At 41.1% G+C, this 18,350-nt stretch overlaps 1 protein-coding gene across 4 annotated transcripts in view; it reads right to left on the bottom strand.

Moving 5' to 3' along the window:
* LOC125010700 (nuclear receptor coactivator 2-like) overlaps positions 1 to 18,350 on the bottom strand; it is a 59,672-nt gene that overhangs the window by 25,764 nt on the left and 15,558 nt on the right. For all 4 annotated transcript variants that reach the window (XM_047589457.1, XM_047589456.1, XM_047589455.1 and 1 more), the window contains 3 exons: positions 5,718 to 5,831; positions 4,657 to 4,829; positions 508 to 611 (listed from right to left, as the gene is read on the bottom strand). In XM_047589457.1, the coding sequence (XP_047445413.1) occupies positions 508 to 611; positions 4,657 to 4,829; positions 5,718 to 5,812 (372 nt within the window). In that variant the 5' untranslated portion in view covers positions 5,813 to 5,831. The remainder of the gene's footprint in view (positions 1 to 507; positions 612 to 4,656; positions 4,830 to 5,717; positions 5,832 to 18,350) is intronic.

Below are 18,350 nucleotides of genomic sequence, written 5' to 3'. Positions count from 1 at the left end.
GACAGTGACTTGTAGGTTTTGTTGCAGCTTCTTATTATGCTTCATTTAGACCTGTTGTCCTCATAAGTGGACGCTTTTGTCTGAAATCTACAGCCTATTCATTCACTCATTCATTCTGCAGCCACAAGGAACAAAACCCTCATCATGTTTTTACGTTGAAACTAGTTTATTTATGCTCTTTAACTTTTCTGGTTTAATATGACGCAAACGTTTAACACATTTTATCAATATTAACGAGCTGCAGGGTCATTGTTTAGCAAACTGTTTTTGCATAGTTAATGTTTAGGTACTGGAGTAGTTTTATACCCTGGATGCACATTAGTGACTTCATTCTATTACACAATGAAATAATCCACATATGAGAACTTTTTTTCTTGATCAGTTTCTGCTAATCCTAAATATCCTGGAGAAACTAAACAAAACGTCGGGTCTCAGAAAGATAAGAGACATAAACGTTCTTGATGTCGTTGTTGTTCTGTTCAGCGCATGTTTGACATTTGAACCCACCTCCAGCATCATGGGCCCGAGAGCGTCCTTATCAATGACGGCCTGCCCCGTAGACGAGACGTCTGCCTTCTGCACCTCTTCAGCGTCGGCCACGGGAGCTTTTTCTGCAACCAAAGACGAAAGATGGGGGTTTAAAGTGATTCAAGTGTCTCCAAGTTTTATCGATTTTTATCAATCAATCAAGCAGCCAAGGACCCCAAACTCATGGAGAGATTAAGTTCTATATTAAACTTAGCCTTGCGCTATTTAAAAAATATACGTTATTATTATCATTTTGCATTTAATATGAAGCTATTCAAATAATGCACAGGTTCAAACACGAGCACAGAATAGAATCTCTTTAAATCTGTGGGGGGAAATTAAAAAAATCTATAAAATAAATGTCTAATCAACCAAAGATTTTGCGACCCCTCTCCCTGCAGTTCTTCTGCACACCCCTAGGGGTCACGGACCCCCCTGTTGAAGACTAATGCTGCAGAACAAATAAAACAACATACATTAGAAGAGGAGCAGGAACTGTGGAAACGCTATCGTAGTGGAGGAAACACCAGAGGACGGAGAAAACGACACCTTAATATCCCTAAAAATAGTTTATAGACCTAAGAGCATAAAATGAAATAATAAATAAATATATATATAATAAAATCTTAACTACTGAGACAGTAAAAGAGATAAAAATATGGTAACTATAATGGTAAGTCTTGACCTTGCATTTAAAAATATGAACACTGAAGGCTCTACGAGGTTCATATGATAAAAGCAAATCTGATAAATAGCTTGGACTAAAACCATTAAGAGCTTTATAAACCAATAAAAGGATCTTAAAATCAATTTAGTGGATATTTTCTTAGACATAACAAAAAAAAAGGTCGATGAAGGCCTTTATTTTTTAATATTGTAATAATATGCATCCAGCCCATTTGCAGAGAACTGAAGATAACATTCGCTTTAGCTCTAAGGAATCCGATGAATGCATGACTCATTGGTGATGAGGTAAAAAGGCATGTCAAAAGTCCAGCTTCAGAAGCGGCGCCTCGAATGAAATGAAGTGAGTTACTGTACGTGTACCACAGACTGGGCTTGTTTCCTCATCACAATGAAGCTTGTGGGTAAAACACTGACGGGGTTGTTTTTTTTTTGTGACGACGAAGCCTTCGCTCAGGCACACGCCCACTCGCAGACTCTGTGTTTTTATGTTGGCCGAGGCCCGTTCACACATTACACTCTGCGGCCACAACCTTATGCTTACGTACAAAAACTCCGAGCAGGTTCGAACGCGTGGGATTTCACGGCGAGCCGCCACACTCGTACACGTTCTGTACATTTTACAGCTTTTACAGACATACAAGAGGCCCGTCTCCACTCTCCTCCCCGACTGTACCACTGGACTGTTAAGCCTCCCATGGCCCCATTAGGCTACATAGCTCACATTCCTGTTGTGGGACCAGAGTCATCAGCCCTTAAACCCTGTCACTGTAGAGCCTGCAGAGGCTGCACGGTGCCGGGAGGAGGGTATTAAAGCAGCCTGCGCTTCTTTAAATCAATAAATATGATACGCCGTATTTCACATCGTCAGCTTGTTGAGACCTTAAATCCCCCCAGTTGCTTGAAACGGGTTTATTGAGTGGCTCTGTGTAACAATGAGGTCAACTTATTAACTGCTACCATCCACTGCTGATGTCCTTTTTCTAAAGAGTATTAAAGGTCCCATATGACACATTTTTTTCAACGCTTTCATGTAGGTATCAGAGGTCCAAAGTGTTTTACCCCAAATTCAGCCTTGGTTCTGAATTTCAATCAGTCAGAAAGTGGCTCCACTGAGAACAGGCTGCTTCCGTGTCTGTACCTTTAAATGTTAATGAGCTGTGTCTAGCCACGCCCCTCCAGGGGAGAGGATGAGCCTTTTGCTGGCGTTACCATGCAACGCTAATGTTTAGGGTGGATTTATGACTATGGCTGGTAGAGTTGAACCAGTTTGAACCAGAGTCTGACCCAGAAGGAAAGCTTCCTGAAGAAGTTCACACACAAAATATTGTGTGTTTAAATATGTCACTTAGTTTGTTTGTGTGTGTTGTTGCAGGAACTACCATGTAGCTAACGCTAGCTTCCATTAAAATGAAACAAAGCATGTACTTTCTTAGTTTTTAAATTCACATGTGCAAAACTTTGGGAAGTTTTGTTTCTAGCGAAAATGAAATCGATCCCCGAACGAAGTAAAATATAGACGAGTGTTTGCGAGGAGGACACGCCCTCTTCTGTCCAGGGGGCGGTTCAAATGCAGTATTCACTACTGGAGGGAGTGGTTATTTCCCTGTATGACATCAAGAAGGGAACAATCTCAGATCAACACACATTCTCTAAAAACTGGAGCAAGCAAGAGCGAAGTGAGAGAATGTTTTCACTTCTGGGGCCTCATACACAGGCTACATGGACACATATTGCTGTTCATAAAGTGAATTTTGCATAATTTGGGACCTTTAATGAATGTGCATCCATCTAAGTTTCACTCTATTTTGGACGTCCAATGTGGAATGTGGAAAAAATATCGATATGGTAATATATATATCGCTTTTAAGAGTGAAAGTCATGTTTTGGGTCGATCGGGAACGACTTCGCTGTAACATATTCACTGCATTTCACTGTAGTTTCATGCAGTGCTGAAGAAGTGGACAGAGAAGAAGCAGAAGTGAGCGGTGGCAAAACATGAAACAAACATCGAAATTTAAAGTTTTGCCTTTCAAATGGAAGAAGGAACTAATAAGCAGTTTGCAAACTGTGTTTTGACATTTAAGTGGCAAGAAACATGATCCACTTTTCTGGACAAGTGCAATAAAGTGTATTAATCAATCAATCGCACGTTCAAGTGACAGAATATTAACTCTACTGCACTAATAATTAAATCACTGATACTACATTCATGCTACAAGCAACAAAGTTTAACAAAACACGCAAAATAAATAAACAACTGTGGCCAGCTGTATTTTCAGGGTTTTCCCTTGAACCTTCCTGTCTTTCTTTTTCACTACTTGCTCTCAAATAAAGGCAGAATAACTTTCCCCTGTTAGAAACGTCGCATGTAGCAGTAGCATGGCAGTGAAACGTGATTTGTGCTCGTCCTTGATGGTGCGTAGGCATCGTCCTCCTAAACACTAGTCAGCTGTGTTGAGTTTCTCTGTGTACTCCCAACACAAAAGCTGTGTGGGACTGAGCGGCTCGTGTCGGGAGTCGGAGCTAATAAATGACAACGTGTGTGAACGCGAACGAGGAAATTGGATTTTGGACCAACCACAGCTGTGCTGGCGTACGGTGGAGAGGTGCACGTAGAAGTGAAATCTGGCTTTATTATGCGAAAGAGAGGCCAAAAAAAAAAGAAAGAAGTGCAACTGGAATGAACAAATGAGTAAAGTAGGAGAGGTTACAGGTGTACTGATAATGGCTCAGCATGATTAATTATATAAGGACATGCACAAAAGCAGGACCTCCCCAAAGAGGAATGCTGCCTCATTAATAAAACTTGCTTTCCTTACAGCGACAAGGCAAAAATGTCTACTGAGAAAAACAGATTAATCAAAAATAATAATGGAGACAAAGCCAGCGCAGACGACCTCTCCTCTGATCTACGTGCTCCCTCGGTGCTTTTCCGCCAGGAGAACCTCGGGTTCTACGCGCAAACTCGTCCGCTTTTCGGCATTTTATAACAGACACTGTGCAGGCAGCTGTGCACCTCGCCTCCGTCTCACTGTGTGTTTCTGCCAACGTGTGCTTGTTCAGCTGTTGTTTTCGGACACAAACGGCGCAACGACACATGGACACCGACCGTCTGACCGCAGGAACGAAAAAGAGAAGAGGGAGGATGAGGGACGGAGAGAGGGTGGAAGGGACGGGGGACGGAGAGGACGGCAGGGAGAGGGCGAGGGAGAGAGGGAGGAAAAGAGATAGGTGACAGAGAAGGAAAGGAAAGGAATGGAAAAGAAAGGAAAGGAAAGGAAATACGTGATATAGAAGGAAATGAAAGAAAGAGGAGTGGATAGAGAGTGCGTTTTTTCTAGATGATTAAAGACCATTAGGTGTGAAGGAGGCTGCAACAGAGTTTTTTTTAGCTAAAGTTTGGCGTAATTAACCTTTATTCGTTATTACGTTGAAGCTCACCTTGCTCCTTGATCTGCCTGATCTGCTTCACCGTCTCTTTGAGGATGGCACATTTGTCCGGCTTCACGTTGAGGTCGTCCATGTCGTTGATGTTGGCAAAGATCAGCTCCGCCAGCTCCTCGATGTACTTGTTCTCCTGCTCCCGGTTTCTCCTCTCGGTGCTCCTCTTGGGGCTTGGAAAACAAACACATCATCCTGAATTAGACGCTTGGGCATTAGCTTCGGCTAAGGCCATCGCTATTGCTATTGCACTTGAACAAAGGCTAAAGCCAACAACCAGCTGGCATATACGTTAATCTGCACAAAACACTGTGAAACTGAAACATTTCTGCCTATTATTATTGTTCTCTTAGGTCCTCTGCACCATGAGACACTGTTTCAGACCGGACCATTTTCAACGTAGCGCTTCTAAACACACATGGAGCAACTGTGTCATTGTGAGGTGTGGTGAAGATGGAAAGGTCTGAAAAACGGGAAAACTTGTGCCAAAAAAAGGTGTTGTGTCAGTTGTTTGGGTTTTTTTTTAGGGTGACCAGACGTCCCTGATTTCCGGGGACAGTCCCCGTTTTGGATGACCTGTCCCACATCTAAAGCTGTCCCCAAAAGTGTCCCCAATTTTAGCTTTGGATGAATGAGAAGAAAAATGTTGCACGCAGCCTACAATCATTACGGTAGCTGCAGTCGCGCTGCTACTGACGTTACGGACATAACAGTTTAAATATGTTTAAATATGAATAAATATGTCAAAATAAATGAAACTGTTTCATCTTGATAACATTTGATTTTTTGTTTTCATATCTCTGAGCTGTAAATGTCCCCAGATTTCCCTGTTGTTTCCATGTTTTACTACTAGTTTGGGATTATTCTACAATATTTATTCATCATCACAGTAAAATATTCCATCCTTAGTCAGTCTCCTGCATTAATTCCTCTCTCAACCAGTAGAAAATGTTGTGAACACATGATTAAGCATGAAAAATAAATAAATACTGTGATATATATTTTTACCGTCCAGCCCTATGAGAGATGCTTTATGTATGTTTATGTACGGAGGTTTTTACCTGGGCCCCAGCAGCTCCGACTGACAGTCCTTCCTCTTCAGAGCCGCCACCCCTGCTCTGGGGGGCTCCGGGGTGTCCCCCCCCTCACTACTCATCTTCAGCAAATATCAGCACCTAGACAGAGAGCAGAGAGGGGGGATGAATTAGCAGCATTATATGGTCACAGCTACTACCTAAGCAGCACAAACCAAAACGAGGTGCGTGTTGACGTGTTGCCATTCTGATGGAGCAGCCTTCAAACTGTTTATATAAGACGCGGCAGTAATAAACGTGGGCCTGTTTGAACAATGCAAACGCAGATCAGTTAGTGGAGGTGCCTGTTATAATATTTACACACTAACAGCGAGAGTGCAAGACCATAGAACTTGGCAATTTACTGAGATGCTAATTGTTTGCGTCATAGCGAGGATGCTTCTGTTCGAGATGTAATGGCTCCGCGAGGCACAAGTGCTCGTGATGGAAATTAAAAACGTCATAAACGGACAGCGACGAGGGCCCTTCTCTCTCCTCAAGCACTCGCCGCATTATTAACCACGATATTACCAAACAGACGGGAATTAATGTGTTGGAAGATGTACACAAACTGCACGGTGCGTAATCAGAACGGGGACTGGGCTCGTGACTCATAAAATAAAAAAAAAAAAAAAAAAGAAAAGAAAAAACAATGTACCATTGTAAAGTGCCCACAGGCAATAATGTGGGAGGCCCAATGGGAATACAGTAGGTGTCAATAATTACTTCAGATAGAAATAGATAATTCATGTCGGCATTCACACTGTTCTCGCACAAACGAATCTGCCGCTCGACTCTTCAGTGGGAGTTTTTTATATTTTATTTTTTTTTTGTCGTCCTAAAAAGTACTGAAGAAGAAATAAAAGAAGAGGTATGTGTAGGTGGGAAGATAATAAAACCCTCAAACGCTCGCTGGCAGGGACAGTTACACCATATGGTCACCTCATGCTGCTAGACCTTCAAACCAAACACCGACGACTAGACTCAGAGCCAGATAAACACAGACAGACTTTATTTGTGGTTTAGATTTGGATCTAAATAAAATTAAGGTGCAACCAGGAATACTGGTCAAAAAACAGCATTTAAATTTAAGAACTTTGTATAACAAAGGTAATATAGGATGAGGATAAATATATTGCACAGGGAAAATATTGCACAGCAACAGAAGTTTGTCTCCGTGGAACGAGATCTACGAGTTATTCTTATTACACAGAAGACGATGTTTATTTATCCCACGTATGGGAAATTACCTTCTCACAGTAGCGCGGAATTAGGTAAGAAATATCAAATCTGAAAATAATATACAATAATATACAACGATATAACAGCACTGACATTCAGCACATACAGTTTGGGCTGGGAATTAAAAAGAAAGGCTAAAAGATTTGCTAACTGCTAAGATATTAAATGTGGACAGTGCAAAAAAAAAAAAAAAAAGCAGATTATTGTGTAAAAAGAAGAAGAATCTCTGTAAAAACAACAAAACAGGTCTAAAAGACAAGACTCAGATGTGAGTTATTGTTAACTGGTGCTATGGACGAACCCATCTAACGTCACCTATCGGATTCTGAACCTCGAAAATGAAGCCTGAAGTGGGCGGAGCCTGCCGTTGCCATGTTGGATAAGCTTTACTCCACCCACACGCGTTGAGACCCACCCACCCAACTCTCCGCTACCTGTTAGTTCAGGCTACCACCTGTCACTCGAAGCGGGAACGCGATTAACTATGCATATACATTAACACACAAGACGAGATAATACGATCCCTTGTGCCATGATCTGAGGCAAAACTCCAACTGGAGAACTGACCAGTGAACCAGTGGTCAGCTACTAACTAGCCTAGCCACCAGCAGTAGGTAAGAAGTGATGGGAATGTGACCACACTCCGACCAAACATCTCTCCCTTCTGCCTGTATCAGAAATAAGATGCAACCAGACACCAGCTACGTGGCCTAGTCCACAGCAGGAGGTAGTGAGAGCCGCTCCTTTCTGCTAGTATCAAAAATAAAACATTATCAGACACTAGCCAATTAGCCTAGCCACCAGCAGTAGGCTGATAATTTGAAACTTTAATAACGAATAAATGAATGAGTTAGAAAAAAATAAACCATTGAGACTGAAATCGTTTTTATACCAGGCTGTAAACATGTATAATAATGTTGTAAAGTTGGGCTTTTTAACATGGGGGGTCTATGGGGGATTTGCTCCCTTTTGTTGCCTCTAGTGGCCACTTGATGAACTGCAGCGTATTCCACATGGGCTTCATCACTCAGACCTGGAAGTCGCCGTTGTTCTGGGGTCATACACCAGCGCAGTGGTCCAGTTAAAGTCTGATTAAGGCAATAATTCATTTTTTTCTTTCTTGTGCATGTAAATTGACTGACTTACAATCATTCACAACATACAGTTTGAAAGGATTTCATGACAAGGCTTTGCAAATCATATTTCAGCTTTTAGATAATAAAATAATATAATAAAAGGAGCAAAATGAATGAATCGACAGACCGACTGCAAGCAGCAGAGAAGCTGAGTGCGTTAGGACAGTGGGCCTTTAAGGGCCTTCAACGGGCCAACACATCACCTGACTGTTGCATAACAGCCGGTCAGTGGGGCTGATACTGTGCAGATGAAGGCAGGAAGGAGGGATAAGAGGGGAAGAGAGAGAGAGAGAGAGGGGGGGAGGGAGAGAAAACAACAGGGGAGGGAGTAAATAAAGGAGGTGAGAAACGGAGAGAGGATAGGAGAAGGGAGAGGGAAAACATTTTCTCACCGAGCTGGACGAGTGCAAATGTAAAACGATACAAGTGGAGAGGGGGGGACGGGAGAAAAGAAAAATGGAGAGGAGGGGCATTTGTTATTCTGAATAATCGGGCCTGAGGAAGAAGGGAAATACGGTCTAATTACCTGATAAGAGGAGAGGAGAAGGGAAAAAGGGCTAATGTCATACTAAAATAAATAAATAAATAAAAAAAATCTAGACAAGTACAACAAATAGTTTCTGCCAAGTGGTTTGGCTCAGTGGTGGTGATAGATCCCAGAACACAAGGAGAGCCCTTGTTAATCAGCTGTTATCATCACCAGTCAGCCAGCTATCAACACATCTAGCCAGCAGCCAGTCTTTATCCACGCTAGCAGTGAGACTAGAGGGATAAGAATATCCAGCGGCTCGGTTCAGGCTCAACATCTCCACAGCTTCACTATTCACTGGCGTGAAATTTGGTGCTGTCCTTCAATTTTTTTTAAATACTTACAATAATAAATCTAAAATAAACTGCATGTTTCAAGTCATCTTTTGCTCTAGCGCCACCAGGAGTTTAGGGAAACGTCTTTACATCCCGCTGTTGCACTGCAACAAAGATTTGACGAAGCACTTGATGTGGTTGAGACGCTTTGTTTTACCTCGGAGGTCGGAAGTCGGCACCGGGAACGACGTCACACCTGAGTTATCGGAAAACAAGATGGCCGCCTCCATGAAAGCTCTGGCCTGGTCCAAATATAACTAATATTAGTCTATTGCTATAATGTTAAACTAAATTTAATCTATTTAAGTTCCACAAACTGTAACTGGAACAGATAACTTGAACCAAATCATGAGTTTTTAGAAACAGAATTATTTACAGAGATGAAATCTACAAGACGACACGAGGCAGAAATTTATACAAAATATTCAAAAGTAGTTTGCCACGATGGTGTTTGGCTCTGTTTTGGTTTTACCAGGCTATTGTTTTTAGCCGTTGTTAGCGTGACATGGGCTTGTAGTTCCCATATAACACATAAAAAAACTTACACTGTAACAGCATTTCAACATATGTATGTGGAAAAATATTGTCTGTACGACTGATTTAATGCAACAAAAACTAATCTGAAGTGATAAAAAACAGAATATTACAGGAGCTTCTAATTACTGTTTACATACGGGGCGGCCATCTTGGAAACTCAGCTCAGGGGTAGAGAGGATGATACGACTTTCTGAATAGAAAATCTGAATTCGGGGACGTTTCAGTTGGAAATTTCCAACTCAAAACTTGGAACTTGCGACTTCTGAGTAGAAATAGAACACGTCAGACGTTCTCAGACGGCGACTTCTCCTCAACTATGAACCGAACACTAAACTATGGACAGGACATAACATGCTAAACATCAGCTAACGCCAAGACTGGGTTTCTGTTCATATGTTGCAATATTACAAATAAAAACATTTGTTATCACCACTGCTGCTAAATGACGATTACTGCTTCACAAGGTTAGAGGGAAACATCTCCTCTCAGATATCCATCCCCTCCAGATGGTTGCTCCTCCCCTGAGCCCCGACACCGTTAAACCTGGGAGTCAGTCAGCAAAAATATTCACTCTTAAAGGAGTGAAGGAAGTGTGTTTGAGTGAGCTGGAAAAGAGTGAATCTAAAAATAGGGATGGACTTGTTACTTGTCAGCGTTTGACAATGAGACAAAGATTTGCAGCCATCAACAGGTAAGAGGCGTATTTCACAATAAAAGCATGCTAGGTTAACTGGTGATTCTAAATTGGCCGTAGGTGTGACCATAAGTATTGATTATCTTGAAGGTAAAGCAGTGCAATTTCTCGCCAATAATCCATCAGTATCTATTGATGTATCGTCGCTGATTAGCTAAGTTTAGCTCAAAGTACTTTCTATGATAAGAGTATGAATGAATGTCCACCATCTCCACTGACGGTTTGCTCAACGCTACCTTGGGAATATTTTAGTTAGTCAGTGTTTTCACAATTATTCAAGACTTTTATAATTCTACTACAAGTAGCACACCGGTTCAACTTGTCAATCGTCCGATTTATGCATTTATTTTTACGTTAAAGTTGGGCCTCAAGGCCAAACTAGGCTTAGATCACTCTTCAATATGCACTGAAACTGCCCAGGTCATCATGGAGTCGGGTTCATTTTTTGTTTCTACTTTCTACTTCTTTCTACAGGACTACCAGGACACCAAAGGTCATCAAACCGGCTGCTCCCGGCAGCGCCTGGTCCAGGTTCTCTACTCGCGGGGAGGAGATGGTACGTTCCAAGTTGGAATTTTTAAACTGGAACGTCCCCCGAATTCAGAGTTCGAAAAAAAGTCGTAGAATCCTCACTACCCCCGAGTTGAGTTTCCAAGATGGCCGCCCCGTGTGTAGAAGCCCCTGTAATATTCTGTTCATTATCACGCCTGATTAGTTTTTGTTGCATTAAATCAGTCGTACAGACACTATTTTACCACATACATATGTTTAAATGCTGCTACAGTGTAATTTTACATTTCATTTTGTAGTTTTTCATGTGTTATATGGGAACTACAAGCAACGGCTAAAAACAATAGCCTGGTAAAACCAAAACAGAGCTAAACACCAACGTGGCAAACTGGAATTAATAAGTGTATTTTTTTCTACATTTACATTAAACAATTAAAACTTTTGAATATTTTTATAAAGTTCTGCCTCATGTGGTCTTGTAGATTTCATCACTGCAAATAATTCTAGTAAAAAACTCATGAGTTGGTTCAAGTTATCTGTTCCAGTTACAATTTGTGGAACTTAAAAAGACTAAATTTAGCTTAACATTATAGCAATAATATCAGTTAATATCTATATACATATATATATATATATATATATATATATATAGATATATTAACTTCAATTTCACTCTGCAATGTAAATATTAAACACACCAAGTTTCCACCAAGTTATATTCGGACAAGGCGAGTTCGTATCTATCTAGTTTTCTGCTTCTGTAACTGGAACGCCGATAACTAAAGTGTGACGTCTTATCAGTGCCGACTCCTGAGCACCGAGGTAAACGTAACGCACCAACAGCCTATACCTACCAAGGTTAGGGCCATTTTAGTTAGATCTCTTTTTTAAGATTTAAAATTGTGCTCATTTTTATTCCATTACTGTTTTATTTACTGTTGTATGATCATTTTGCACTTTGGTCGACCGAGGTGGTTTTTAAAAGTGCTTTAGAAATAAACCTCCTGCTTCACTTTGAGGCGACTTAAACTTCCACCAAAAATAAGTCGTACAAATGTTTGTATCCCGAACCTCCTCAGTTAACCATCCTCCATGTGTTCCATCCTTATTGATCCAAAACAATTCATTCAAAAATTGGGGAAATGCTAAAGCGAAACCCGTTACTACCAATCAGACATTTCTAGGGAGGCACATTTCAGTTGTGGTGCTAAGGTTTGCGTAGGTTAACCCTGAAGTCTATTAGCGCCAAGTAAGAAAATTTTCAAACCTGAAGAACTTTTCATCCTTTTAGTTTTGTGGCATAAAGTCACTATTATGGCAGATAGGAGTTAACGTCATCATCATTCGGGCAACCTTAGAAACAGATGAAGCCTCCACGTGCGCACGCACTCGCAAACAAAAACATATGGAGAAGCACACACACACGCCGCGTACACACACACGCGCGCGCGGTAAATTAACGCTAATGTAGGCTGCGACAAAAGCCTTTACCCCTTTCACCCCGATACTAATGCAATCAGAGGAGCCAAGAGCTTCGCAAAGTGAAGCCATTTAAAAACAATTTGATCTGCAGAGAAGACGCGAGGCCACAGGGTCAAACCAGCCATTAAGGAATTAAAGCTGAGGATTGATCACTGGCTGCTTAAGTGTCTCCAGTACAAACCGCGGCTCCTTAGTGTCTTTGTTTTGGGTTTACATAAAAAAAAGAAGAAGAAGAAGAAATAAAGAACCTACAGAATGTCTTTAAACATCTTTAAGGTGCTTCGTCACAAACCTAAATCGCGCTTTATCCTCCTCACCTGCAGAGAGAACACAGGTTCAGGCCTGTTATCGTTTATTTAATTGCAAACCGTCTGTTTGGCCTTCGAGGAAAATCCCTGTGCTTTCCACCTCCCAGTGAGCCAGGGAGGACCGGCCGCAGGTGAGTGTCGGATTACACCCAGATGGAAGTCAGGCGGGGCGAAAAGAAATGGAAACGACGGCTCGTCCAGCGTGTTTTAGCAGTAATTAAATAAATAAATAACTAAAAAGCGAAGTAAAGGCAATAACGAGACGCGCTGTTCAGGGCCGGGAAGACGTGACGATCACAATATGCATGAGAGGCACGACAAAATGATAGTTGTCATGGAAGTGGGTTGTTATTAAGGTAATGAGTTGTCATCATCGGGCCTTAGCTCGCGGACGAACGAAAAAAAAAAAACAACAACAAAAAAAAACCTGACCATGCACAAAATTAAAGCTAATGTGTTTTTGTTTTTTTTGTTTTTTTTGCAGAGAGAGTGGAAAACATCCATCTGTGTGCTTAATGTGATAACACCTTAAATGTCAGGCTTTCTATCACCCAGGAATTAACTGAATCTATGCGAGAGCCGGCTACTCTTTTGTGACGGGGACTTTTTTGTAGGAAGTTTTTTATCTTTCATAGATATCACAACCAGTCCTGAGAAACCAGCTGCCTCTTCACCACTTCGCTACAGAAATCAGCTTTTCTCTTGCTAACCTTAAAGATATTAGCTTAAAACAGCCCTCACATGTCGGTATATATGCAATTTGACCCGTGTGTTAGACAGCGACGTCTTGGAGTCGCCACCTTTCCCTCTGGTGTTTAAGCTTCAGTCTAAAACAGAGCAAACCCTCCCATCGCACGCCAACATAAAGTAGATTTAATGCCCTGCTGTGGCTGGATTAAGAACACTGGATTCTTCCACGAAGAAGACGAAGAAGGGCCGGGCCTGCAACATATGTTCAGCGGTTCGCGTGTCACCGCATCTTTATGTGTCGCCGCCACCACGTCGATACGTCCGATCTCTTTATGTCTTTGCGTCTCGGCCGCTTGGTGCTCTGAGGTTTTATGGACGACCGCTCATCGCCTGTTGCCGGAGACAAGCGGGACTGTATCCTTCTTTATGTCTCCGGACGACAACATCAATTCAACGGGGAGGAAACAAAACCACTACAGAGTTATTAACTTAACAGAGAGACGGTTCAGAACGAAACGCACTGCGAGGAGGCAGCGGAGGGAAACCTGTACTGCTGCTTCCTTTGATGCCTTCAGGGTCCAAAGAGACTCGGTAAAAACTCAAACTCATATTAGACTTGCGAGGAAATGTTTATCTTAGCTAACACAACACAGAGAACACAAACACAAGTTACCAGTTCGGCTACTAAGTAGCAGGCGCTCCACCATCCGCCAACAAAAAGCCATCCTCCAACTCGTCGACCTGATCGTGAAAACGTTTGATGGCTCGTTGTAATTTTGTCGACTTAAGACGCGCGTGTTGCTAATTGCAAACTTAGATGTTTGCAAGAGAATTTAACCCTCGTACCTGATTTTAAAGTTGTTGCCGTTAAGGGATAAAAAAGTGTCCTCTTCAAAAACTATGACAAAGAGACGACGTTATAAGAGTCATACGTTCACAGTGACCTCTGTACTGACTTGTGTGTCTGCATGTGTGTGTGTGTGTGTAACTGAGGGTTTTTCAACTTTATCGTTCATCCTGTTACTTGAAAGACTTGACGTTTCAATGGGTTTCAATGGGTTTTAATGGGTTTCAATGGAAGTGACACTACAAAAATATCCAAGGCTCGAATAATCCCCCCAAGAAAAATCCACTTTGCATTAAGATCATTGAAAATATTTAAATTTTTGTGCTTTTAGGTTACACAGTGTAAAAATGGAGCATTATGGGATCTGAGTTTGAAATATCAAAAAAATACACAGTTTTTCCAAATACTATTTCCAGAAAAGCACAACTACCACTGAGATATGAAATAAATAAATAAAATGGAAAAGGACACTTTTGTCCTTATCAGGGCATGAGAGTTTAAGTCACTCTAAATAAAAACATATATTTAAAATAAAGTGCTTGAAATGATACAAAACCTAAATAATCCTTTTACTAGTACTTTATTACATTTTTCTATCAGACAGCTGCTGCTCGCTAGTGGACGTTTCCTTGGTTAACACCATATTTCTCAATCGCAATGTCGGGATAAAAAATTATTCCTAGTGTATCGACTCCACTAGCTCTTCTGGTTGGATCACTACCGTCAACAATGCCCATGAAACTCCATCTGGCTTCACCCGACCCTCCAGACCCATCATCATCAGCCGCCGCACGGAGAATTTGGTGTCAGGAACCAAAGTTGTTTACAATGTTTCTTTGCGGTAAAAACAGTCGTGTTTGTCTCGTATGTCAAACAACTGCACCGGTGAACCTGAACCAAGGAGAGATTGATTCAGGTTGTTACTCATCGTCACCACAACTGAACTGACTTTACACGGCCTGGTGTAGCAACATTACCACTTGTCACTTCCCATGTGTGTGTGTGTGTGTGTGTGTGTGTGTGTGTGTACACCCTGTTATGACCACACGACAAACACATTTCACCTCAAGATCATTTCTCTGCTCTGACCTCAGATTCCAAACTATCACACAACTAACCAAATCACATGACCAATTTAAGGCAACACAACAGCAAGCAGCACTCAATTGTCTCAACTTTTGTAAAAAAAAAGTGCTAACGTCAACCAATGGACCAGTTTTTTAAATTGTGTTGATAAGTAAAACTAGACTTATTATAAATAATTCACACCGCACGTCTTCTTGAATATTGCCGCCATGTTGGTGCACGTCTGGTGCATGGAAGACCACAACAACAACAACAACAACAACAACAAAAAAAACATGACCCCCTTTCCTGTTGGTGGGAAAAATGCATCCCATCAACCAATCAGGAGACAGTGTGTCAGTGGTTGCTAAGGAAAAGAGGGAAAAGTGTAGGAGTGACGCTATATTGAGTCTATGGAGCGACCGCAGCTAAAGAGATTTAGACTTTTAGATATTATTACTTATTGTTACAAGTGATAGTTTTGTAAATGGTTGTAAATAGTTGTACAATAATGAGTGATGCATTTCCTGCATTTTAATGGAAATAGTTATATTCGTTGTTTGCTAAAATTTTTTGTAAGCTTTTGAAATTTACACTCTAAAAACGGTTCGTTCAACATGTTTGTGGTTTTCACAGAGAAAAATTTTTCCAACTTTTTCCAACTCGGATTTTATGTTTTTCGTGTGGTTTTAGGTCCAATGTGTTAAAACAGTTTGTCACAATGAAAAAGTAATTGTAAAATGACACATGTGAGGTTGTGCTGAAAAGAATGAGTAACGAAAACAATGAAAACCACTTTTAAGATGAAACATAAAGGTAAAACCAAAAGTAGTAAATTATACTCTGGACATTTTATTTGTTCCGACACTTTCTCAACAATAAAATACCCAAGACATCAGCAGCCTGGGGTTGTGTACTTCCCTGCAGCTCTGACAGTATCACCTCTTTCCGAATTTCATGCAAAACCAGCGCCGTCACAGCGCAGCTCAAATGTTTAAGTGCGTCCTGACCGCCAGTACACACAGACCTTTGTCAGATCGACAACCGGTTTTGTATATCTAACATTTGGTCACCCTCTCAAACCACCTGGCACGTCCCGAGCTCTTTTTATTGGATTGTCAAAGTTTCCAAAGACTCCTGACACCGGTGTGCCGGAATGGAAAGCAAACGCCTTCATGTGTGCTGAGAAGTGAGTCCCCCCCCCGTAAAACCCAAGCTGAACAAATTGACCCGCTCCAACCAGTTCTCTTTTTTATTCCAGCCGCCCCGACTGCATCCAAACAGAGGCGACTAATTGATATTTGTATAACTCAAACTCACATAGTGTGGTGTGACCTTCCTCAATTAAAAAACGCAAAGCTTGTTTCGTGACATTCCTAAATCAGCCACACACACCCCTCGCTTTATATTCCTCTTGGAACTAGGGCGGAAAAAAACGCAGGAAGTCGACCGAATCAACGCGAAATCCACCCATTTCACTGAAAAGGTGACCGGGAGTGGAGTGGCAATCAAAAGGAGGCCTCTAAATAAGCAGATGGCTTGTTTGCCGCTCATTACTCTGCATGTGCAGCTTCATGTAATGTGAGAGGCTGATCGATTATAGGCCAGAATCAATAATATTGAACACGGCTGCCCGGATGCTAACTCAGCTGTGAGTACAAACACATGCACACTGATGCGCAGGCACATTAAGACACGCACAAAGCCAATGTTCGTCTACATGTGTGCACAGAAACCACGCGCTAAGGCCACTTAGGATGTAGTTTATTCTAATCTGTAGTGCAGAGTAGAGCGTTCAAGATGCAAAATATCCAACACAGACAAGATATCAGAGCGAAGCTTTGTTCTCTCGTCGTGTCCTGACTGAAGCGACTGCACGACACACAAAAAAAACACTCGACAGGCACCAAATCTGGACCCGGACTCCAGATTTGTTTCACGACCACTTAATTTCCAATACGACTCAAAGTAAAATAAAAGCCAACATTAACGCTTTTAATTCCCCAGCTCAACACTGCAGCTTAACCTTTGCAGTACTAAATAAAAACATGTAATTTTAATAACAGCTTAAATACCTAAAAAACATTCTTGATTCATTGTTTAATTAGAAATAACAATTCAATATGAACCCAAATCTGAATGAAAGGGAGCAGAAAGAAGAATAATCTTACGTAATCTGCCCCTTTACCCCAAGAATCAGTTCACATATTAACCTCTTGAGACCCAAGCATTTCTTTGGAATCATCTTAATTTCTTTGGGTATTTGGTATTAGTAGGACCATTAATAGTATAAAAATTAACCATCACCTTTGAACTGGAAGTAGTTTTTGAAAACATTATGTGGACACACGGATTATTTGACTTTAATTTAAGTCACCAGAGCGAAATTGAAAATTGGAATTCCCAACGAGTAGTTGGGAATTTGTTGAATTTTCATGTCATGTCAAAGTAGAAGAGTTAATAAGAATAAATAAACAAGTGTATTGACCCTTCGCTACCAGTACACAGCAGACAAAAGTGTCCCCACATGAGGACAACAGGTCTAAATGAAGCAGAATAAGGTTAATGTCCCCATATGAGGACACAGGGTCTCAGGAGGTTATAAAACAACAGCAATATAATGATAACAATAAAATTAAAAATAAATAAAATAGGTATCGGTCAACACTGACTTTCACGTCTCCATAACCTCCTTAACCTCCTGAGACCCTGCGTCCTCATATGGGGACGTTAAGTTTTATCGTTGCAGCTTCTTATTCTGCTTCATTTAGACTTTTATCCTCCACGTAAAAACACGATAATGGACATTTCAGTGGATTCATTCTGCAGCTGATCACGTAACAAAAGAGCAAAAATGTACAAAACTCAAAAGAGAGACAAAAGAAACTGGTTACGTTTATTATTTTCTAGTTTAATATGACGCGCTAACGCAACAAATTACATTAATAGTAATGAGCTATAACGTCACTAACTAGCAAATACTCGTTTGAGGACACTGGGATTTCATTATTTGCAAAGCCATGTTCAGTTTTATATTGTGTTACATATTGGTGATTTATTAGGATATACAGTGAAATAATCCCCCCCGTCCACATATAAGGACACTTTTTTCCCCAAAAAAATGACTTCCTGTTCAAAGGTGATTTTTAGTTTTTACAGTTCTTAGGTCCTAATAATCTCAAAACACTTGGAGAAATTAAAAATGCATACCAAGCTAAAGCTCAGGTCTCAGGAGGGCATCACTCT

This window comes from Mugil cephalus, chromosome 7 (genome assembly GCF_022458985.1).
Source record: "Mugil cephalus isolate CIBA_MC_2020 chromosome 7, CIBA_Mcephalus_1.1, whole genome shotgun sequence".
Lineage (NCBI taxonomy): Eukaryota > Metazoa > Chordata > Actinopteri > Mugiliformes > Mugilidae > Mugil > Mugil cephalus.
This window is presented reverse-complemented; position numbering and strand designations above follow the sequence as displayed.